Source organism: Eulemur rufifrons, chromosome 17 (genome assembly GCF_041146395.1).
Source record: "Eulemur rufifrons isolate Redbay chromosome 17, OSU_ERuf_1, whole genome shotgun sequence".
Classification (NCBI taxonomy): domain Eukaryota; kingdom Metazoa; phylum Chordata; class Mammalia; order Primates; family Lemuridae; genus Eulemur; species Eulemur rufifrons.
The window spans coordinates 31150453-31175680 of record NC_090999.1 but is presented as its reverse complement, the minus strand read 5'-3'; the positions used below and the strand labels follow the sequence as shown (position 1 = coordinate 31175680).

The following is a 25228-nucleotide window of genomic DNA, read 5'->3' as shown; positions in this document are numbered from 1 at the left end:
TATGCGCCTGTAGTCCCAGCTACTCAGGAGGCTGAAGCAGGAGAACCACTTTAGCCCAGGAGTTCAAGGCTGCAGTGAGATATGATTGCACTACTGCACTCCCAGCCTGCGCAAAAGAGCAAGACCCTGTCTCAAAAAAAAAAGGAGTCATGGTATCAGAATTGCTGAGGCAATTTTTTAAATTACACGGTGTCCCTTGCCTACCTATCAAACCCCTCCCCAATAAACATATACTCCAGGGTAATCCAATTATTAATTAGTGCTTCCCATCTTTGAGAATCCTAATTTCCCCTTCTATTTCATATATCTATATCACTGTATCTATATTTTTCTATTCATATCTATATATCTATCTATATCAGATATGTCTACAGATATTATAGATATAGAGAGAAGAGACTAAGAGATAGACAGAAATAATGGAAGATAGAGAAATAGATATTATTATATTCTTCATGCCTTTCAATGTAGTTTAGAATGTTATCTTTGTATGTTTAGGGGGAAAGCTTAAAATGTGTTGCATTTGCAGTATGTGTTTCAATGTGTGCATGTATGTGTTACGAGAGAAAGACACACACAAACACATATCAAACATGTTTTATATTTAAGCTCAGTATTACACAGAAATATCTTAGAGCACCATTTCTTAATTTGTATTATGTAAGTAGTATACCAGCATTAAGTATTCTATTTCTCTGGTGATTAGAAAATTAGTAGACAGAGAATTTTTGTTAATGTTTATTAATATTTCTTGTAATACTAAATACTTTTTGCCTAGTATAGTTTTATAATATATATGAATAAAATTGATAGTATATTTCTATCAATATAAAATTGTGACCTTCTCTCATGTAATTAAGCTACATGCTAAAACAATAATATAGGCTATCCATTTTAGTTTTTTGCCAAGGCATTTTTACAGAATAAAAATAATTAGCTAATTTTACATTTTTCTGATTAAATGTATATACCTCTTATGTAAAAGTAATTTTTTAATTTCCTAAATATGAGAATCCTTATCTAAAAGTTGAAAAAGACTTTGCTGTTAAATTTAAAAGGTACTCTTTGAAATCTAACATATCCCAGAATGTACCCCACAGGCTAGAAATGTCAACATTTCTGTTTTAAAAAACTTTCTGTGAAACTACTGGCATACTAGATTTTTCCTTGCAATTACCTACAGCTGGAAAAGATTCTGTATTTATTAGACATCAAAAATTGAGCATACTGGAAATATTAAGTTAATGGCATAGGAAGTCAACACAGGAAGCTCATATTAAATCAAACTAGTATGATTTCAAAAAATTAAGTTTAAAATTTTTCTTGGCCCTAGTCTCATCATTTTTGAGCCAAATGCAGCCAAGAATATGCAGTTCTCATTGAAAGTACCTAAGCGAAACACTGAAATCACTGTTCTAGACTAGTTTTCCCACAAAGACAGCCTGCTCCAAGAAGAATCAGGAAAGAATTTGGCTCACAGTGAATTATTCAAACTTTTTTCATAGTTAACTAAAAATAAATCTGACTGTTCACTACAGAAATCATTTCAGATTCTGTGGTGGTAATAAAGTAATGACTGCTTTTCAGCTGGATGGCCTAATTTTTTATTTTTTCATTTTATTTTATTTTATTTGCTGCATATCTAGCTGTAGTGCATCTTAATGAGAAATGATGACTACATCAGCTTTTCCGTGGAGCAGATTTTGGCATTCAGCTTAGGTCTCCCAGTCAGTATCTATCTAAGACTCTGTACTTGAGAAGATCAATGACACAGACACATACAGACTAACAAACATGTTATCACAATCAAGAATTCACTCAGTTAAGATTATGCACACTGACTTCCAAATAAGAAACTTAGACTTTACTAGATTCTTGGTACCAGTAAGGTTTCACTGGTTTCCCTGAATCACAAAAGATACAGAGTATTCATACAGAAACACATCTACCCTTAACACGAACCATTTTAAATATGTATGTGGCCCCATGTCCACAGGATACACTTTAACGCAGAGGCTTCACTCTCCAGCCAGGTGTTACCAAAAGTGACATGTGGCTTCCTAAAGTTTAATAACTGACATTGGCTAAAGAAAAGGGAGTTTGCTTCCTTACTAATGAAAAATTCTGGGAAATGATTTTAAATCCTTCACTAAATTTCTCATTTGGTCACTTGGGGGAAAATGATTTTACCAAATAGATACCTGCATTGATTTTTTAAACGTAATTTATCAAAGATATGAAATATTTAGATAAATTCCAGATTTCCCCTATGATGAACTTCTCCAAGAGTGTACTCCATCATAGACTGCTCACTAAGAAGCTCTACTGCAGTCCAAGTGACAGAATTTAAGAGGACATAATGAGTACTTCTGCTACACAGAATCATTATCTCCCTCTAACACTTCCCTATGAGACTGACTTGTAATCATGTTCCAAAGAGGGCTCGGCTAACTTCAGGGCTTTGATGAATAAGAATAGTTGAGAGCCCTTATCATAAACGGATTCAGCACAACTGAGGAGAGAGTGAGAGGACCAGAGAAATAAATCCTCATGTAGAAAAGTTAGTGGCATAAAATAACAGATGCCTTTTAACCAAAGCTTTCCTTGTCATAAAGCAGCTTCTATAAAAATTGCTGAAAATAAATTCTTCACGGCTCAATGTGAATCCGTAATTTCCATTTCTATTACACTGTTGTTTACCCAAAAACTATTTTTAATGAATAAGATTCAGAGTTTGCCAAAGTGTTTTCCACAAAACAACTCTCTTAAGATGTTCCAGATCTGTAATCAAGTAAGTCTGAAAAACCCCGAATACTTCATTCACCTCTTGGATATGCATACAGCACACTAATATATAAAAGGTACTAAAAAGCCAACCATTAAAACTGTTTAACATTGTTTAAGCATTTCCCAGACACATTTGGCCACAAACCTGACATCTAATTAAACAGTTTGGGAAATGCTATCACATAATGTAGGAATAATATTACTCCGTCATTTAAAAATATTAGAAACTGCTAGGAACTAGAGTTCTAGTCTCTAAACAAAATATTGATTTATTCCTGTGTGACTATTTTTTTTTAATTTGACTCACAATGACTCTTTTAAAGCAGCTCTGTGCTTAACGGTTTTTTTTTTTTTTTTTGGTTTGTTTTCCATTTTTGTCTATTTTTTTCTTCACAGATGTGAAAAGCTAACAAATATAGTTATATTAGTCTCTGCCTCAATTCCATACTGCAAACGTAGTAAATATTCTAAAAATGATTCTTAGATAGTAACAACCTGTACTTTTTTTTAAAACAATAAAACAATGATGAAAATACAAATAACTACAGCACTTCAGAATTGGCTGACACATCCACCTTTTCAATCTATATTTCCAAATGTTTAGAAAAACACCACCCTAGAGGAAGTCAACTAGTAGTGGCTTTCTGCTAATTTCTGTACAGGGAAAACTGACCAAACTGCACAAATGTTTTAGTAGATGTCTTCCTTTCAAATTAAACATTGAATGATTTATCCTCTTCCATTTAATACCATTTAAAACTAGGATATCACTGATAAGCAAATAAACAACATTCAGAGCTTTTATAGTTGTGGTGATGGGATAATCTATCAACATTCTCATCCTATCCACTTAAAATTTCATTCCGTCCTCTCATTTTCACCTCGTTCTACTCCTGTTCTCACTCTATCCTCTTATGCATAAATACGTTACATATTCTAATGAACAGAGATACCATTTGTTCTCTGGGAACAGGGAAAAGGTCAAATTAAGTGGTCTTTGTGATAATAAAAATCATGATCTTGATATCCACACAAACCCTATTTATTAAAGTCAATGAGCAAACAGAAGAGAGTTGGTGTTTGAAAACCTGATAGGGAAGGCAACTCTCAAAAGCCAAGAACGGAAGTTTAAGGTTTATACGGAAAAAACGTGTGGTCACATTTGAAGGCTTCTGAACGGATAAAGAGTTCAGGTATAAATGCACTGGATGGGTAAGAAGTTCATAATCAAGAATTTTAGAAGACGCTGGGCTAAAATGATTGATCTAAGTCAAGGCCAACAGGGTATGGACTAAATATTGACCTGGGAAGGGATGAAGATGCCAATAAGGATCAAAGTAGAGGTTGGTAGGGCTTCAGGAGCAGAGGAAGGTGTGATATGAAACCTAAGACCATAATATCCACACCTGCCTCAAATAACGTGATACCTGACCAGGAAACAACTGGAGAAAGAAGCTTCTTTTAAAGAAGAACCAAGGGTTGATGTTCTGGGTTGAAGCAAAGATGATAAATATTCAGCTGTAAGTGTCCAGCATTCAAGTGAGAATACTTGAAGAGAAAACCTAAATTATGTCACAATAAAATCAGGATAACAAGTCTTATTAATAAAAACACCTGTCTTAATAGTCTTTCCTGGGGTACAAGGAAGATGAGATTTCAGAAATTTAGAGAATGAAAACGAGAAAGACTGCATGTCAATAACTTGACAAAAATTAACTAAACTAAACTAAATCATGGTAGCTATCTTAAGGCAAGATCTATCTACCATGGCACAATCTACTCAAATGAAAATCCAGGCAGAGAATTACAAAATATTTTTAGGACTGATGAAATTTCACTTACATGTTTTTTTGTAAAAATGCTGCAGAGAGAAATGATGGGGAATTTTAATGGATTGGCCAAATATTTGCCTAAGGATTCCACAGCCAATGTACATAATTCTCCAACTATTATGCTTAGCTCTGGGCTCAGGCACTTCCCTTGCCAACCAGATTTTTGGTATTGCCCCTGGCAGACATCCCATTAGCAAACCCTCCCCATCTCCAAACATTCCCAACTATTCTAGTCATGCCAGTTCAACCAATGCCCTTAAACCTTACATAAACATTGACTTATACCGAAATATATCCCCGAGTCTGCCTCTTACTAACTGTAAGTTACATAAATTACCCAAGTCTCAGTTTCTGTAGCCATGAAATGTAAAATAGCTGACAAGATGCCTATTTGTCTTGGTTGCAAACACAGGATGAGGTAAGGCAGGCAAGGAGATCAGCAGAGACTATGCTCAATAAATATCATTAATAGTATCACCTTAATCCATGAAATGAGTCTAATTTTTTTAATATATAAGCTTCCATTAAGTTATACTTATGTAAAATTGGTGGTTATGTGGGGTCAGTGGTTTTAAAACTCATTTAACAATGAAATCATTTTCAAAAAAAAATTTATACAGAACAGAAAAGAGCAGCTGCGATTTCAAAAGGGATACAAAGACCCAGATCCTCACTCACTCACACAGCTCCCATCAAACTCCCTCCCCGCCAGCCATCCATCCCAGCTTCCGAGGTAGCGTCCCAGGGCTCAAAGGAACACACTTTTATAGAAATCAATATTTTGGATATTAAGTGATGTAACATAAAATTATGGTGAGCAAATTTCCATTGCCAAGAGGAACATATTAACTTTTTATTTAAAAAGCGATCACTCTTTTCATTCCAACGCCTCGAAGAGCACTTGATGGTTTCAAAATAATTGCATATTCCAAGATTTCTGGAATAAGCACATCTGCACTTCTTCATAATGAAAACTGACATATCTTTTTAAGAGAATGAAAATGCACACACATATACCTCTTTCTGAGGAAGTCCAAAGAAAACAAAGGCCCTTAGCCATCAAGTAGATTCTCTCTCTCCATGGTACCCCTTGAGTTAAGGAATTACATACTGGGAGCCCTGGAGGATTAGGGAGCCTAGAAAGTTTCCTTGATCACCAGAGTGCGTGGAGGTTTTCATGTGCATCAACTCTTTTGAGTCCAAACTCTCCAGTGTGCCACAGTCCTCGTCACTAACTATAATCCTAAATAATTGTATTATCTGTCAGACCCCTGAAAGTATTTAAACATGTGACCCAGAGAACAGGACTTATAACTTGGCTAGGCAACTTCTGCCCCTCTGGATTCATATGAAAGTCCACTGCAAGTGACATCACCAGATTGGGGACTCTTAAAAGTGCTGAATGTCTTCATACCTGGCCATTTTGGTTAAGGAATTCCTTCTCACCTGCCAGATGTTTTAGCATTCATTTTGGAATTCATTCAATATTTACCTACTGAGAAAGAATACTGGACTAGACGGTGTGCGAGGGACTGGGAAAAAACAATGAATACGACGGAGTTCCCATCTCCAAAAGGCTCACAGTCAAACAGATGTAAACAGGCAATTATAATCTAATGTGACAACATGGTTTTAGAAACACCTAGCAGAATACCCGAGCTTCTCTTCAGGTCATATAAATCTTTCTTCTTTTTAGAAACACCTAGCAGAATCATTCAGGGGAAGATGTCAGGAAAGTCTTCCCAGAGGAGAATTTGGCTTAGCAGCGATCTCAGCAATGAGAACCAAGTAGGGATGAGCCAGGGGAGAGGATGCAGGGTACGATGTGAGTGGGTGTTCCAGGCAGCATGTGCAAAGGCCCAGAGAAAGAAGAGGTAGCATGTACTTTTGAGGAACTTCAGAGTAGTATTATCAGTGTCACACTCGATACTTATTTACCTGGACAGAAACCCCTAAACAAGGAGGACACACTTCAAAAGATGCCAAACTACCATGACCACAGGAAAGAGTATCTATTCATACAATAAAGAGAGTATATACGTAGGCAACTCCAAACATTCTGCCAAATATTATATTTCCAATTTTACAATAATTTGTAATATAAGTATTAGATTTCTCATCATTCAGAGTCACACTCCATGATTGGAAAACTCTCAATTTTGTACACATTCTTTATTCTCATATCCTTTCTAAAGGAAAAACATTGATGCTCTACTCTTAGGTAAAAAAAAGTGAGGTCTCAAAAGAGTATAACACAATCTTTGGATGTCTATATGTTTTATATGCATACAGACACATAAAAATTCTAAAAGAATGAATTCTAATATGTTAATAGGAGACAGGAATCTTGTTTTTTATTTTCTTTTGGGCATATCTCTTTTTCTAATTTCTTTTTTTACAATAAAAAATTCTTATTTGTGTATTTTTAAAACCTGAGTTACGTCTTTACAATCCTTTCCTGGCTGAAAGCTCACATCCAGGGAATCCCAGAGCAGTCTGTGGTCCTGGTCAAGACTCGGCTTTGATCTTGCCTCATCTTTGGTAACCTCTGGCTGCGCGTAACCTGCTTTCCTATCTATCCACTCAGTGCTGTCACCACCCACTTTACCCCTTCTGTTTCTTCTACCACTAACTCCATGTCTGACTGCAGGTGAGATGAAGGACCAGATCCCCAAACCTCTGGGGCCTAAGGAGTTTACTGCTAACCAGTAAGGGAGGAAGACACGGGCAATTGTAAGTATGACACGGTATAGGGAAAAAATGACTTTTGCATAAATTTCTAAATGGTATACAATTGAAGCCTCTGGTTTATAATTCTTGGCATACTTCTAAGATTGGGAGGCAACACTGGGCAGGCTCTGAATCACTGATGGCAGTGGAGTTATTCCAAGGAGTCTGGAATCAGGAGTATTATAAGGAACATTGCTAGAATGAATTTAATATTACAATATAAATACCACAAGTTTGCACGCATATATGGATGCTATTAATAACCAAATTCATAACATTTAATACCTCATTTTTAAGTACTATTCAATCAACAGACATTAAAACTGTAAGTCTCAAGTAAGTATCTACATAATTTTTTGGTGGTCTGCATACTCAAAGAGTTAGGAACGCTAATGTAGAAAGAACCCAGGTTGCAGGAGTGTGAGAGAACAGAGTTCACATGGCAGATGGATCATTTAATTGAGTGAATTTGACCATGTGTCTTAAACTCTCTGAGCCTCAGTTTGCACACCCAATAGCGAGGATATAATTCTATGAACCTTCCCATTAGGAAAAATTAGCTTAAGTCAATCTTAGAGCTGACCATCTTACCCCTCACTCCTCACCTCAGTCCACAAGGCAGAGGAGCAGATATATTAACTGCCCCTGTGAGGACCACCAAATAAAAGGCCAATTTATTAGGCCACTGGCCAGTACAGACTGCAATCACCTCTTAGCATTTCTTCTTACTCACAGAAACATTAAAAAAAAGTGTACATGTAAAACAAAATCTCAGTACTATTTTTTTGAATAGTAACATGTAAGATCAACCAGTCTTCAGAATACTATGTAACTCACTCTTGGAAAATGTCACAGAGAAAATGGTATAGTAAGTTTTATCTACTACCTGAATTAAAAATTATTCTCGAAATATTTTCTCAATGGTTTAGACGAAATGATAGTCAAATACAGTTCAAGATAATCATGTACCATCTCTCCATAAGACTCCCACTCTCCCACTTCCTTCAACGGTGAATTAAGTCTAGTTTATATAAAATGACACTATTAACTTCGTATTGTAAATTGATAAGCACATTAGATCAAAATAGAGCAGGATTATTTTAATTTTAAATGTCTGAAATGTCAGGATCAGAAACAGATGATAAATAATGGTTTCTAATAAAGGTAATGCAACAAACTATACTTTATTTTCAGCAAAACAATGTCTTTTCTGCCATCAGGTATAAACCATAAAGGGATTAACTACTGTTACCATACTGTAACAGCTTTTTATATATTATATTGTAGAACAGACAACGCAATTGCTCAGGTCAGCAATTTAACCAACTATCCTTCTCTTTTAACAAGTTGATCCATGTTTGATACACAAGGCCCAGGTACATTTGCACTTGATCTTTGTCAAAGTGCTGAGAAGCATTCAGGTACATTTAAATCAGTGATTTAAAACACACACACACACACACACACACACACACACAAAACTATCCCTTAATAGGATTACATAGAAAAGGAAACATCTCTTACTTTAAGAACAACCATAGTACTTATTCCTACAGTGATAGCTAATGTTATCTTGATTAATTATTCATCCCAACACCCTGGCCTTGCTCCCTTCTCCACCTCTAGCTATGTTAACACCAGTTCAAGAATTTGCTGATAAATAATCTTAACTACAGTATCTAACAGATCTTGGAGATTAAATGCAAGGTTTACCCCCTTACTGTACAGATAAGTAAACTGAGGCCAAAAGAACTGAAGTATCTTACTGAAAATAAAAAAGCGGTTAGTTGAAAAGCCCACCCAGGACCTTCCTGTCCACAGTCTAACTAGAAGAACAGCAACAATCCTGAAAACTGACAACTCCTAGTTTTCAAAGGGCTACATAGTATATTTTAACTCCTAAAAAAATTCAAGAGGATATTAGTCATATATCAACATCCTCTGGATATTAAGTGTAAGGAGTAATGTTAATTTAATCAAATTTCCTCTAATGTTTTTATTCATAATTACATGGATGATAATATTACAATAAATTAAGAAACATGGTAATTTTAATCTCTCCCAAAAAGTACATAGTGAAGTTTGGTGATTGTTTTATTTTCAACTAGCAAATCAATATGTCAATCCCGGGGTTTAGGTTTACCGTAGGTACGGAAACCTGATACTCATTTTAATTAAAGTTGTTTCGAGATGTAGAATGCAACACAGATCCTAAGTGTTTTAAAAGTTCACATTAATTCCAAACTTTTTAAAAATGTATTTACAAAAGAAAGCTTCTTTTGCAATTTATACGCTCATAAAGGTTTCCATTAGTTAAGAGATATTTTGGAATGTGGTCAAATAATATTGAATGTCAAGTCTTAACAGCAGGGATGGTCTGAGGAATCCCTCTAGGCTAAATCTCTCACAGTTCTCTTCTGTGGCCACAGCTCTTTTAAATTAGTGTGTCCCTAAAGGGCTAAAAGGAAGAAAATCCTAACTTAACAAGAGAGGGCAGCAAGGCATATTCTCATTTTAACTCTACTTCCTAAATACAAAATTGAATTTGGACTTGTTTCAAATTGTTCACATTCAGTATTAAAATGTGCATCTCTCATTCTTCCTCCAAAAGAAATAAGTCCTCCACTACAGCTGCATATAACTTTCCAAATTCTTTCCTACAAATAAATGTGAAAAAACAAAACCCCCTGAAAAAAAAATGTATGCAGAATTGGCAGGCCACACATTTATGTCAACCTTCAGAAAACATGGAAACATGTAGCCCCAACTCACCCGGAAAATCATCACTTGTGATTGATCAAACTATTTTGTGACATCTTATGTCTTTTATGCATTTCGCGTCATGCTAAGTAATCCAGTTTTGCACCCGCTTGACTATCAAGATCGCAAGAGCAATCTACTACTGTAGCAGAACACTTTTAACATGAGTTCTGCTCATTGCCTGTGGCGTGGTCTTCGGAACAGTTGAATCAAACATTTATTTCCCCGGGGCTAATTTAAAACCGAGGGACATCAGGCTTGGGATGTGGCTGAAGAATCGCAACAAGAATGAAACAGACAAGCAAACAAAATACCCGAACGCGGAACACGCTAAGAACAAAGGAAACACAGGCGTGTGAACAGGAAATGAAGCAACTCTATACACATAAATACCTTTTGGGGCCGCCAACGTAGGTAAAAGTAAAGGTGGAGTCTGAGTATCTGAAATCTGAAACAGAAAGTGCTGTTAAAAGCTACCCCTTGAGTGAATGTGTTAACCCTGTTCATGACTTGGGCCCCCTATTTAGTGGAGCCGAGGGGGAGGCCTGGCCGGGCGGGAGGCTACGGCTGGGGAGGCGCAAGGTCCCCTCTCGCCGCCGCGCCGCGCCGGTTGGGATGCTGAGCACCCCCGGGCCGGGTGCCGCGGGAGGCCGCCCCCCGCAACAAGTGCCGGGTGCCATGGCAACGACGGGAATTTCCCGTTCGGGGCGGCCGGAAGTGGTCCCCGCCGGGCTAGCGACTGCGAAAGCAAAAGCCAATCCCTCTCCCGGGGGAGCAAAATGGACGAAAGGCGACCCCCAGGCAGAGGCGCTGGGTGCCTCGGGAATCCCGGGAATCCCTTCTCTTCGCCGGTCGGAGGGGACTAGAGGGAGCCGCAGGGCCAGAGATCGGCCCAGCGCTGCCCCCCGGGGGCCCTCAGCGCCGGGCGCAGGGCGCTGCAGAGTAGCGCAGCGCAGCGCAGCCGGCTCCATTCCTGGCCGCCGCCGCTCAGCCCATTGCGCAAACCCGGCGGGTCCAACCTGCCCCACTCGGCCGCTGCTGCTGGAACCCGGGAGGCGGGCTTGGACGCTTCGGGCATCTACTGGGGGCTGGAAATGCAACTCACTGCCCCTCCAACTAGACCCGTCCTCGGGCCACCGGGGTGCTGCCCCCAAAGCCAGTGGCTGCCCCAGACTTGGGGGGAGGGGTAAGGGGAGAGGCTGGCGCCCCCTCCCCCTTTTGGCTCCTGCTCTCGTTGCAGCAGCAGTTGCCAAATTAACCCTGGAATGGGGACGTGCAACCCACCCCCAGCCACACACGTCGCGCGGTCAGAAAACTGGGAAAGGGGGCGGCGGGAGGGCAGAGGAAGCTGGCGCTGGGTCCGAGGTTCTGGAAAGGCGAGAACTCACCTGCAAACAGGCAGTCCTTCTCGGCTCTGGACTTCTGGATCACGACGTCGATATCCTTCTGAATTCGCTCTTGCCTTGAACACATCCCCATTAAATAAATCCCTGGAAAAGAAGCAGCCGCTATTTCCACCCCACCCCACCCCCCTCGCACGCTTCCAGCTTTCGTAAATATTCAGTTAAAAATGAAACCTCTGGCCGAGGCAGGGGCTGAAGGCGAAGTGGTTTCGGAAGTGATCCCGGGTAGAAGAGGAGGAGGTGGAGGAGGAGGAGGAGGAGGTGGTGGAGGAGCAGGAGGAGGGGGAGGTCGGCTTTGCATTCCCAGATGTGACCGCCCAGCTGCTGCTCGCCGCTGCTGGATTCCAATTTCCTCCCCTTCTGACAATGGATGGTGATGACACCGAGTCTCACTTTCTCCCTCCCCCGCCCGGACCAACGGTTGTGGGGGGCCGAGGGTGCTGGGGACCGCCGGAGAGCGATCGGCGGCGGGGCGGCGGGCGCCGGCGAGGGGCGAGCCCCGCTCCGACTCACGCGCGCACACCCCTCGCGGCCCGCACGCCGGCCTTCCACACCCGCGCACACTCGCGCCCGCGGGCGGCGGCCGCCGCGCCGAGGCTGCTGCAGCGCCGCCCGCCCGCCGCAGACCCTCCCGCGCCCGCCGCCTGGTCACCCGGCCCGGCCGTGGGCCGCCGGGGCTTCAGTAGTATCCGCCATCCCGGGTGCAAGCTGGATCTCCCCACCGCCGACCTCCACTCGCGCCGCGAGCTGAGTGGCAATGTAGGTAGTGAAGACTCCCTGGGGCTCCCAGCCTTCCCGCCCCCACCCCCTTCCACCACTTTTATGAATTCGACTCCACTTTTGAGAGGATTTATGAGTCATATGGAAAACCCAAACCGGAGTGGCTGGGAGGGGAAAAGGGGGGAAAAGCAAAATCTTTAAAAATTAAAAAAAATAAATAAATAAAACGAACAAATCTTGCCTTGTTGCCACATCAGACGGGATGGAAAAAGCCTTGAAATTATGCTAGACATGCACCCTCCACTTTCCTTAGTTCCTGAGTCTTTTTCCTCCAGACCGAAGTAGTTCAGCCCCTCTGGGGCGCCGTTTGCAAAACACAGCCCCTTTTGAGCGACTTCCTCCACTTCCAAAGACTCACCAGTTCTTCTCTCTTAGGTATTTCTGTTCATAGAAAATTGGCAGAATTAACAGGCACGTTCCAGGGTCTTCCTAAAAGATGGGTATCTGTTTGGTTTGTTTTCAAAAGCCACCCCTTTGCCAGTCAGTAAAGAGAAAGCTCCTACAATCCTGTTGTCTTGTTTAGAAATGAGACATTGCTCTGATTCTCACTTTCTGTTCTGCCTAAGGACACCTCAGGCTGACGTAGCTGCCCCACCTCTGTATTGCCTTAAGCCCTAAGATAGGCCTCCCGCAGGCACTTTTCTTGTTCATCTTTTCTCCACCTAGAAGGCTCCCCCAGCCGACCAGTTCTTATTTTGTTTTGCATTCCCAGCGCCATGTCCAGTGCCTGGAATACAGGAGGGAGGCCCAAGTGTTGGCTGAATGCATGAATGGTGGTTCCTTGCAGCCTCTTTTCTTTATACTTACTCCAGCTTCCCTATCAACATAAGTTCCTAACAGTTGACAAACTCTCAGACCCTTAATCAGTGCATTTCCGATTCTAATAGGGGCCACATGATGTTTAGGAAGAGCAGGAATGACTGTCATCGCTGATGGATTCTTAAGACTCTCGAGAGTCAATGAGAGATCATAGGTGCCAACTCCATCTTGCAGGAAAGAGAACATTATGAAATGATTTGTTGTATAGCCATATCCATTGTGAGTTATAAAAGGAAACATTCCTCTGCTTTGTCTAGATCCACTGCAGTCCTGGGTGTAGTAGAGCCACAGTCACAATAGGCTACATCTCCTGCTCAGTCCTCTCCTGAAATGCTTCCTGTCTAGGGTAGGAAAGGTCCAACGCCTTGGTCCTTCCTGTATATGTTGATTTATGTAGGATCTTGGCTACCAAAAACACTTTGTTCTCTTTCACGTCACCACTGAGTATCGTGGGTGCTTCCTTCTTCCATTATGTACTCTAACTTCCCTAAAAGCTTTAAAATCTATTGACTCACAAGGTTTTCTTTTGTAGTTATTTAGCCACAAGTCTGGCAATCTTAAAGTAGACCCTTGCTACAAATAAATTTGAAATCATTTTAAAGCTACCAAATGCATTTTGTCTACATCAACTCTTAGTTTCCCACTCACTCCAAAAAATAGGCCTTCTTGTTATTTGTCCTATGTTTGATTTTTTTCAAGCTTCACAGGCTGCCCTGTTTTTGTTAAACAAAGTTGGCCTCACTCTGTTCATGCCCTTAAGGTATGATACATTTAAATATTTTAAAATTTTAAGCAGTAAGATAAAAACTAACCTTTCTATCAAGTATGCATTTCTGCAAGATAAGTTTTTATAATAAAAACTGTACCAAGCTAGATCCTTCTAGGGTCCTTCCAGGGACCTTCCTGCTAGATGCTTACGGAATGATTCTTTCAAACTCTGCCCACAGCCAGTATCCTCTGTTTACCTTACCCCATCTCCAACTCTTGTTGAAATGTGTAGATTACTTGTACTCAATATAAGTCCTTTATAAAAAACTATATGCACCTTTGAAATGAGAGGGTTATATCCCTGTCTTAAACACTAATGTGCACACAAACACACACTCACATGCATTCAGGAGCATAGCACCTATTAGGCCCTTCACCAGTTTGTTAAATAAATAAAAATCAACATTCACAATGAGGGAGAACTCTGGTGTTATCCCAGAGTAAATCAAAGATAATAACCTACAGGTTGGATGATAGAACCTAATCCCAAAAAGTCCCACCAGTTTAGAAAAATGATCCCGAGCCAATAGATAGAATTTGTTAGAGAAAAAAATATAAATTCCTTGCCTAAAGACCCAAGTGAAAAAGTGTAAGGTAATGGATTTCTGGCATTACATTCAATAATGTGAGGTGGGTATTAATAACTCACATTTATCCAGAAATTATTAAGTGCTGGATACTGCTCTAAAAGCTTTACATATATTAACTCATTTAATATTCACAAGAACCCTACAGTAGCTGTTATTATTCGTTTTATAGAAAAGGAAACTGAGGCACAAAGGGTTTAATTAACTCCTCTAAGGTGGGACATGGACTATAATAAACTTTATCCTCTCTCCAAACCTTTCAGCAGTTGAATTGAACTTGAGGTTAGATAAATACACAGACATCTCACTAGCAAGTAAACTGACCCCACCAATGGCTACAGGCCAGGGATGAAGCCAAGAGCACTGTAACGGATTCCCAAGGAGGCCTGGGGTCTATGGACTCTCAAAATAGCCTCTGCTAGTGGCAGTTAGATTTCCCTGACCTGCATAGACTTCCTTTCCCAAACGGCCCCGCCCTTAGTACAGTTTTAAGAAAAGTGAAAGCCTGGCCTCTGCTATTCCATGGGGATTAAGAAAAAAAAGACAGGAGGCAGGATCAGCAAAGAGGAGAACAGCCCCCTTTGTCGAATGCATGACAGTGTCACCAGGAGCAAACGCCCATGGGAGTGCCCAGCAGCCTTGCTCAGCGCTGGGACAGTTTGCCTTTGTGACAGAATCAGTGAAGGAGGGACAGCATAGAGCCAATGGGTCCTACCTTGTGGGAGGAGACCACAAAGGGCCTTTGAACCAGGGTGGGGAAGTAGGATTTTATCTGAGATAAATGGGAAGCTACTGGAAAGAGGATGATCTCAAAAGTTCTTTTGAATTTTTAGATTGATATAGCTTCTACTTGCAGTGGTTCTGTAATAAAAAGAAATCCATAAAATTCAGACACCCTCTAAGGCCCAACTGGCCTCTTCTAAGTACAGTGGACTTGAGCAATTCTTTCCTTATAAAGCTGCTAGAGTTTGCTTAGGAAGAAACTAATCCTGCTTTTCTGACCTCATCTGATAAATCTAGCAATCAAAGTATGAGCAAATCAAAGTCGATCTTGAAAAACCTGATGAAATGGAGGAGAATTTTAGGTGGTTTGATGTGAAATTTTTCTCACTTTGGTTCTTACCAAACCCCCTAACCCAAGGTCAAATGGCATAGCACAGCAGTGGTGTTGACATTTTATGGCCATTTCTAGCACTTTAATGAACCTAATACCAAAGCTACAACATGAAACCCAAACTTTTCTTTCTAGATCCAAACTTCACTTTTAGTCCCATTTTTCTATCAGTAAACTTCACTTCCCCTTTCTATCCTGGAAGCATCTATCTAGACCCTAATTAGATTAGATGCCTCACCCTCCCATGCAAAAAACTCCTCAGCTTGCATTCACTCATTAATTCTTAGTTTTGAATACCTCTCCTTTTCTGTATTTTTAAAAGTACATAAATACTTCAGGAATATATTCTCCGTGCAAATGATTTAAGACATATGTTAGTACATAGAGTAAAATGTGAAAATTCCCACACATCCTAACCCCTAATTCCACTCCTCACCCCAGAAGTAATTAGTATTAGTTATGCAAGAATCCTTTCATTCTTCATTCTTGTGTATCTACACACAAATGTATATATGTTAATAAATTTACACACATAAAATTTAATTTAAATGGAACTACATAATACATGTTGTTCTGCAACGTGATTTTTCTACTTGTCTTGAAGAACTATCTATGCCAGTACAAAGAAATCTAGCTTGTTCCATTAGCCATTGTGGAGAATTGTATTAAATGGATGCACCATAATAAATTTTAACTGTGCCTCTATGGTCATGATGGCATTTTCAAAATGTTTTGTGATTAAAACAATTTGCAATAAATGCACACCTTTATGTACAGTTTCAGCAGTTTCTTTAGGCTACATTGCTAGAAGTGGATTAACAGGGTCACAGGAAACTGGCAATTTTAAAATTTGATAGGTACAAGCAAATTACTCTCAAAATTCCTTTATCGTTTTATACTCTACCAACTGTTTTTGAGAAGGCCTAGTTCTCAACATTCCCAACAGGAGATACTACCATTTTTAATTTTTTTTTTTTCTAATCAGCTGGATGAAAAGTATGCGTCTTGTTTTTATTTGTATTTCTCTGATTATTAGTTAGGTTGAGCATTTTTTCCAAGTGTTTATTGGCAACAAACACTTTTTTTGTATAGTCTTTTTGTATTATTGCCTGTCATATCCTTTCACTATTTTTAATTGCATTTTCTGGTTTTGTATTATTTATCTGTAGGAGTTCTTTATATATTCTGGATAGCAATCCCTTTTATGTTATAAATACGCTCTACTCTTATAAAGTTGAGTGGGTTAATAAAATGTGGTATATGTATACCATGGAGTTCTACTCAGCCACAAAAAACAATGGTGATCTAACATCTCTTGCATTACCCGGGATAGAGCTGGAGCCCATTCTACTAAGTAGAATATCACAAAAATGGAAAAACAATCACCACATGTACTCACCATCAAATTAGTATTAACTGATCAACACTTAAGTGCACATATAGTAGTAACGCTCATTGGGTGTCAGACAGGTGGGATCAAGGAGGAAGGGATGGGTATATTCACACCTAATGGCTGTGGTGTGCACCATCTCAGGAATGGACATGCTTGAAGCTCCGACTTGGGTGAGAGAAAGGCAATATATGTAACCTAAACATAATATGCTGAAATAAAAAAAAAAATAAAGCCACTCCAGACCAAATATTACCTTCTTCAAAAAATCTTTCCTAATTTCTCCAACTCACTAATCTTCCCTCTTCCCTAAACTCCCCATTTCTAGTCTATAAGTTTCTTGGATGCAGGGACTGTTTTTCATTCATCTTAGTAACCACTGAAGAGTTTACCATAGAGACTATTTTAACATACAGGTGACTCTTGACCTACCATGGCTTGACTCATGATTTTTCACCTTTACAATGGTGCGAAAGCATCATGCATTCAGTAGAAACCATACTTCAAGTACCATACAACCACCATTCTGTTTTTCACTTTCAGTACAGTATTCAATAAATTAACATAACCCCATCATAAGTGTAGGAGCACTTGTAATGCACAATATTTAATTGGATATTTATTGGGTTAATGTGAGGTCTTATTTATTGTCAAAATTGCTGTTGTTTTAAATTCCTTGAGATTTAGCTCTTCCCTTCTACCTGTTGCTTTTCCTTTGTTTCCACTGCCCCTGATTAGCCCTTGGAACAATGCTTAGTATTAAATACATTGGAGGTACACAATATATACTCATTGATTACCTGATTGATTTCATTTTGCACTGACCTTTGACATTTCAGGCTTTCCTTACAAAAGAGAAGCATTTCCCCAAGAGTGTTCTATGGGATATTAATTTCATGTGATATAATGAAGTTTCCACCCCCTGAAATAGTTCCAGTTTCAAGTAATTTTAGGGAAAAGTGGATAAAATAAAGTTAAATAGATTCCTCTTTGAATAATTTTGAGCCTGTAATATACCTAATGTGGCATTTCCAAAAAGTTTTAAATGACTGAACATTTGGGTTTGCGTGTTTGTTTTTTGGCAGAGCTCTACTTAGAATTGTATTCCATGTAATTTCAATAATATATATTTTAAATTCAGGTATAAACTTCCACTATACATTATTTTCCTTCTTTGTGATAGCAATTGTGAAACTATTGTAACATCCCAAGAAAGGCTTGTGATGATTGGGCTTTGGAGTCAAACAGTCTCAACTGCTGACTCTGCAACTTATCAGGTATGTGAACTTGGGCAAGCTCCACAATTTCTTATTCAAATCTCAGTTTTCTCAGCTGAAAAATTAGGAGAATGAAGATTCCTATTCCTTAATGGTTGTAGAATAGGATTAAATGAGATAAACATATGCAAAAAGAAATACCTGAATTGCTTAAGAAATCATTATTATTAAGAAACCATTTTTCTTTCATTCTCTTCCTCACCCTTTTCTACAATTAACTAATTCCTCCTTTGTTTCCCCAATTTATCCAGTAGTTTTCTACCATATTGTCTGGATGCACCTGTTACAAGTAAATTCTAAGTCCTTGTATAGGGACTACCTCTTGTTCATATTTGTAAGCCCCATGGGCTTGGTGCCATCTGGGAATCCAGACAGATTTAAGGCAGAGACGGAAGCTGAAGATATTATGGAACAAGTGCCTCCCTGGAGGTACATTTTCTTATTGACAGTGACAATCCAGTCTTGCCTCCTTGCGGCCTCATCCAGGGTCACTATACTTGTCAGAAAACATTTGGTTGCATGACAGAACTGTAACTCAAACCAGCAAAGACAAGATATGATTTGTTGACTGGTACAACTGGGAGGCATGCTTGGATGGCCTAGAAGACCAAGCCAGAGCCGGAGGAACAAGGGGTTCAGGGAATTGAACTGAGGATTCAACTCAACCAGAACGTTCTCTTTTCCCATTAACATTTCTGTTCGCCGGTTTATCTTTCAAATAACAAGGAAAAATTGTCCTCTGGAAATTCCAAAGCAATAACATTCCAGTTTAGTAAACCCAGTGGGAAGGATAACTTCTTTTCCCCGGGCTCTCTATAGCAATCCCAGCATAAAAATAGTATAAGTAGCTGCCCACTTTGGATCAAGGATCTACCTTTGGGACAACCACTGCTGCCAAGTGGATGAAGTACTATGATTTGTTAAGCCTGGGTCAAGCACCCACTCCTATGTTCAGGGGCAGCTTGTGGGGCAGGATGAAGGCAATGTCTCCTACTGGTGTGTCGCTAGTCTGATAAAAAGTCACATGCTACACGAGTTCCCTGCATTTCTCTGGATCTGGCATAGCTACTCATCTTTTAAGGGGGTAAATCGTATCAAGAAAAGGGTGATTTTATTCCTCACAGTTTGGACTTCTAATTTTATTCTCTCCGTTGCAGGCTAGGTTTCATACTGGTGCCCTCCTCTGTTCTGACCTCAGTCAGCACTTACCACACTTAATGTTTGTCTGCCTTTGTGTAGAGGCTAAGCAAATGTGCTCCGAACCTGAATAATTTCTTCTGCTCAACAGTGTTTCTCCTAGACTTAAGCTCATGTGTCAAACACAGACAGTACTCGATACATACTTGTTGAAAGAAAGAAAGACCTATTCCATGGTGCAAAATAGAAACACAGACAAGAGGCATAGAACTCAGAGCTGGGATGGAGGTTCAGGGGTGTCAGTGATGCTGAGGATAGAAGGACGAGTAGGAGTGAGGCACGTAAGGATGGACATTCTAGGCAATGAGGGGGCATGGAGGCAGTGGTGAGCTGGAGCTGGCTTGCATTAACTTGCAAGCACAATTGTGCATTTCTCTTCCCAACTCCACATTCAGTGATTTTCACCTAGGTAGCCTATACCAGCCATAGTGGGAGTATTTACACCACAGAAATTGGAATCACTAAAAATCAGGGCTTCTGTTTTGTTACCAGAAAGCCAACTGTTAAATATTTACCCTGCCACTGCATGAAAGCATGAAGGAGACAGGAATATTGCTAGAGATGAGGCTATAAAGGTACTCAGAAATCAAATCATGAAGGAACTTATGTGTAAAGCACAGACATCTGAATTTCTTAGCCACTAAAAGATTTCAAAAGGGAAAGACATGACATGACTTGATCAATAGCGATTGGCTAACATTCTTCAACAATAGTCTTGCATGGAAAACTTGGCAGAAGATGGCGTAAATAGTTATCCTATATTAATTGCTAGCAGTTCTAGGGAAGTTATTGCCTGTTCTCACAAATCAGTCTTAGCCTACAGCTTAGCCTGTAGAACTATGCCAGGCCCAATCTAACTTTGATTCCATCAAGACCAGGTGTGGCCACACAGCAGCACCACTTTAAAGCAATGCCAGCAGCTCATATATTCTATATAGTACAAGTTTATTTCCTCATACTACTTGGCACACCAGCCTCCTAAAATGTTGACATTAGCAACATTTGCAAGCTTCCAACAAAAAGGTTGCCAACCCTAGCCATATTTTTTTCTTTTCTGTCTAGGTTATTTTAGGTGTGGTCCTGCCTAATACCAGAAGTACGAACTAAATGGGTTTCACGTTGCTTCCAAATCTATGCATATATATAGAGAGAGAAAAGTTTATTCAGAGGAAAGAGAGAGAGATTATTATAATGCTTTTGAACAGGAAGTATTGCAAGTATTTCACCTGTTTGAAAAGGGAACAGTGTTCTTTCCAGGGTTGTTGAGATGGCGACTGATAAAACGGTGAAAACAGCAGCAGCTCATGCAAGCAGAATGAATTGAGGAAATGCATTACAGCACTCTCTTCAAAGTCACTTTGTTGCTTTTCATTTAGGATTTTGCTTTTATGAAAGCCTGAGGTCTTATCAGTAGACAGGCTCTTGCAAAGTTCTAACTTGACATCACAGCATTCAGAGTACCTTCTCCTTTCCCCAGTTGCTAATCTTATTTGCCCTGGATCTGACTCATGTGGTCTTTGGCCTTTCTATTGCCCTATGTGGGGAATTCTTTGTGTTAAATATGATTGTTCTAGGTCTTTAAAGTTCTTATTGATTCTAAAAAAATTGTAATAGAACCAGGAATTAGAATTAATATGGCTATTGCTACTTGCTACCATGGAAAAGCAGTTCCATAACAACCTGGTGAGTATAAATCCATTAAAAACATATTTTTCTTCTCCCATCTTATGAAAATGAGTCATCCATAAAAATATTGTAGGGTAAATTTTTGTAAATCAAAATGTAATCATATTAATAGTATACAATTACTTTAAGAATTTACAAATAAAACTTATATTCAATGTTTGTAATGAAAATTAATTGAATAGAGTACATTACTCAAAAATCCTCTTTCCCACCAAACTGCATGGGAGAAGTATAATTCTTACTTTTGTTGGATGTGGGACTATCTTTAATGAAGTGACATGTGTATTGCTGCCCCTTGATTTTGGGCTTACTGATTGACTTGTTTTGACCCATAGGCTGTTTGCAGGTATGAAACAAGCTGAAGCTTGAAATATGCTTATATGGCAGGACTTCCTGTCTTGCACTACTGCCATCACCATGACAAAAACGTAATTTGGGTAATCTGTTGGTTCCCAGCAGAATGAAAGACATGTAGAGCAGACCTGGATTCGGCTTGCAACTTGAAGCCAAGTCCAGTCTATTCCAGCCTAGATCGGGCTCTGACACATGAATGAGAATAAATGACAGTTGGTTTTAAGCCACTGAGTTTGGAATGGATTTGTTACTAAGCACTATTGTGTTAATTGCTGACTGATACAAACAGTAAAGGCAAAAGAACTCAATAAAAAAATGCAAAGAGTCCACCAAAACCTCGCCAGTTTAAACTAGAAAATTTATACTTGCATTGCCCTCGTGCCTTCGTGGTGGCTCCCAATTTGTCATGCTCAGCTGATGCCTTGTAAGATAAAGGGAGAAACTGCAAATAAACTTCTGTAAAGTTAAATTCATGAAATCTGAATGGTTACATTTCATAGTGTGTCTAAAAATCATACCAAAAATTTCTGGATGGTGGTATTATGGATATTTTTATTTCTTTTTTCTTATTTATAATTTTTCAATAATAACATGGATTACTGGAATAATTTTAAAACATTTTAATTTATTTTAAAAGGGACAAATTTAGCCTGATTTCCAAACTGTAGACTTTAAAAAGATCACTTATTTCCCCATGCTGGAAATTCTAGAACTCACAAAAATGACAAAAAAAAAGACAAAGTTAATATGCTGCACTAATAAATATTTGCTACACTATATAATATTGCTACACTAGTAAAGTATTTTATTCTACATTTGTTTATAAAAGAAAAGAAAAGAAGATATGTTTTTTCTACTTATCTACTAGTAGTTCTACTATGGAAGAACTACTTCCATAAAGTCTATTAATATTTCTAATGTTTATCTGATGTTGGTGGGAGACTGTGAAACATAGAGGTATGTTTTATTGGGGTTCAAAAGTGGGGATTTTCTCTTCCACATAAACACCCCCCACGCCCTTTTGTATCTCTGGCATTTTAGGGATGTCATTTTCCACCCCTGTGGGCACTGGTAGGGGTCACTCGTGATCATCAGGAACAATGCTGCCTACAGCGAGGGGAAATGCCACAGGTCACAGAGGGGAAGTGCGGTGGGCATGCCCCCTGTGGTTAGGCAGCATATTCTGCTTATGCAAGAAAAGGATGTGAGTGCTGACTCTGGCTCAGCTCTCTTGGGCCCCCTTCTCGCTGTGGATCTTTTCTGTAGCATTCACATTCCTATCACAGTGATTGTTTAAAAGTGGCTCTCTCTCTGCCTAGGTCTTAAACTTCTTTTCACTTTCATTATCTTCCCCACTCTTTTCCATTTTGAACCCAAAGGATTTTGGATTTGGGTTTTTTGTTTCATTTTCTTTTGTTTTAGAATGAGGAGATGGGGAGAAAATCTGCTCTGCTTCTAAATACCTTAAGTCTAGAATCCTGTCTATTTTCCTAAGGGCTCAGAACTTTGGAAATCCAAGCCAGAAAAACACTTTTTCTCTGCTTTATCTTTGCCTCCTTTTCCAGAGGCAACGAGCACAGAGTGGTCTGGAAAGTGCATGATAGGGTTGGGTGAAAAAAGAAAAAAAGTAAAATAAATTAATAGCTATATGGAGAGGTAAATATGTTTAATAAATCAATGAGCATATTAAATTACTTCATAATTACTTTTCCATATTAGTTTTTAGAAGACAGTATTTAGCCTTTCTCTCCTAGAAAGGTCTAACCTTCTATCTGCTGGCCTGCCATTTCTTTAGCTGGAAAGGGCCAAAAGATTTTATAGGGGTTCAAAGGCAGGGATTTTCTCTTCCACATAAAATTCCCCCACACCCTTTTTTGGTATTAACTATTTTAAAATGTGCAATGCTAAAGAAAAAATTATTCAGCGAGACTTGTTAAAACATGATAAGTGTTATAGTTTGGATGTTTGCCCCTAAACCTCAGGTTGAAATTTGATCCCCAATGTTGGAGGTGAGGTCTACTGAGAGGTGTTTGGGTCACGGGGGGTGGATCTATCACAAATAGATTAATGCCTTCCTTTCTAGGGGCTGAGTGAGTTCTCACTCTGTTAGTTCCCATGAAAGTTGGTTGTTTAAAAGAGCAACTAACTCTCTCTCACTCTTGCTTTCTCTCTTGGCACGTGATCTCTGCACACGCTGCTCCCCCGTTACCTTTTGCCATGAGTGAAAGCTGTCTGAGGCCCTCACCAGAAGCAGATGCTGGTGCCACACTTCTTGTACAGTCTGCAGAGCCATGAGCCAAATGATAATTTTTTTTAATAAGTTACCCAACCTCAGATATTTCTTTATAGCAACCCAAAACAGACTAAGACAGAAAATTGATGCCAAGGAGTGAGGTATTGCTATAAAGATATCTGAAAATGTAGAAGCGGCTTTGGGACTGGGTAATAGACAGAAGTTGGAAGAATTTGAAGGCCTCAGAAGAAGACAAAACAATGAGGGAAAGTTTGGAACTTCTTAGAGATTGGGTGAATAATTGTGACCAAAATGCTGATAGAAATATAGAGAGTAAAACCATGCTGATGAGGTCTCAGATGGAAATGAGGAACTTATTCGGAATAAGAACAAAGGTCACTTTTGTTATGTCGACTTGACTGCATTGTCCATGCCCTGGGGCTTTGTGGAAGGCTGAACGTAAGAGTGATGACCTAGGGTATCTGGTGGAAAAAATGTACCAAGCAGCAAAGCATTCAAAAAGTGGTATGGCTGCTTTTAACAGAGTAAGATCAGATATAGCAGCAAAAAATGACCTAAAGGTAAGATTTATAATTAAAAGGGAAACAGAGCATAAAAATTGGAAATTTCATAGCCTGGCCATGTGGTAGAGAAGGAAAGAGCATTTTCAGGAGAGGAATCCCAGGGTGCGGTGGAGCAACCACTTGCTAGAGAAATTAACTTGGATAAAAGGGAGCCAGATGCTAACAGTCAAGACAATAGGAAAAAGGCCCTCTAGGCATTTCAGAAATCTTTAAGGCTGCCTTTCCCATCACAGGCCCAGAGGCCTAGGAAGGCAGAAGGATGTCATGGGATAGGCTGGGGTTCTGCTGCCCTGTGCCACCTTGGGAACTGCTCCCTGGATCCCAGCCACTCTAGCTCTAGCCACAGCTCAAAGGTCCCCAGATACTGCCGAGGCTGTTGCTCTGGGGAGTGTAAGCAGTAAGCCTTGGTGATTTCCACACAGTGTTAAGTTTACAGGCACCCAGAATGCAAGAGTAGTGGACGCTTGGTGGCTTCCACCTAAATTTCAGAGGTTGTGACAAAAAGCCTGGGTGCCTGGGCAGACGCCTGCAACAGAGGCAGAGCCACCACAAAGGCTTCTACCAGGGAAGTGCCTTGCGGAGCTGCGGGAAGCCCCTAAAACCCCAGAATTATAGAGTCACTGGCAGCGTGCACCTTCAGCCTGGAAAAGGCGCAGGCTTCCAACTTCAATCTGTGAGAGCAGCCACGTGGGCTGTGCCCAGCAAAGCCATAGGAATGGGGCTAGGAACCCATCCCTCACACCAGTGTGCTCAGGATGCAGGTTATGGAGTCAAAAATTATTTTTGAACTTTAACATATATCTGCCCTGCTGGGTTTTGAACTTATCTGGGGCCTCTTACCCCTTTCTTTGGTGGATTTCTCCCTTTTGGAATGGGACCACTTACCCTGTGCCTGCACAACCATTGTACCTTGGAAGTAAATAACTT

The 25228-nt window shown here is 39.8% G+C and overlaps 1 protein-coding gene across 4 annotated transcripts in view; it reads right to left on the bottom strand.

The window, feature by feature from the left end:
• The window catches only part of PARP8 (poly(ADP-ribose) polymerase family member 8), a 157599-nt gene extending 144809 nt beyond the window's left edge, over window positions 1–12790 (bottom strand). The window contains exons 1-3 of one of the 4 annotated variants that reach the window (XM_069492704.1): window positions 12651–12790; window positions 11498–11599; window positions 10503–10557 (exon numbers count right to left, since the gene is read on the bottom strand). In XM_069492704.1, coding sequence (XP_069348805.1) covers window positions 10503–10557; window positions 11498–11588 — 146 coding nt within the window. In that variant the 5' untranslated portion in view covers window positions 11589–11599; window positions 12651–12790. Of the gene's footprint in view, window positions 1–10502; window positions 10558–11048; window positions 11252–11497; window positions 11664–11686; window positions 12065–12650 lie in introns of those variants that run through there. The other 3 variants (XM_069492702.1, XM_069492705.1, XM_069492703.1) reach the window with 3 other exon arrangements.
• Between the last annotated feature and the right edge of the window lie 12438 nt (window positions 12791–25228).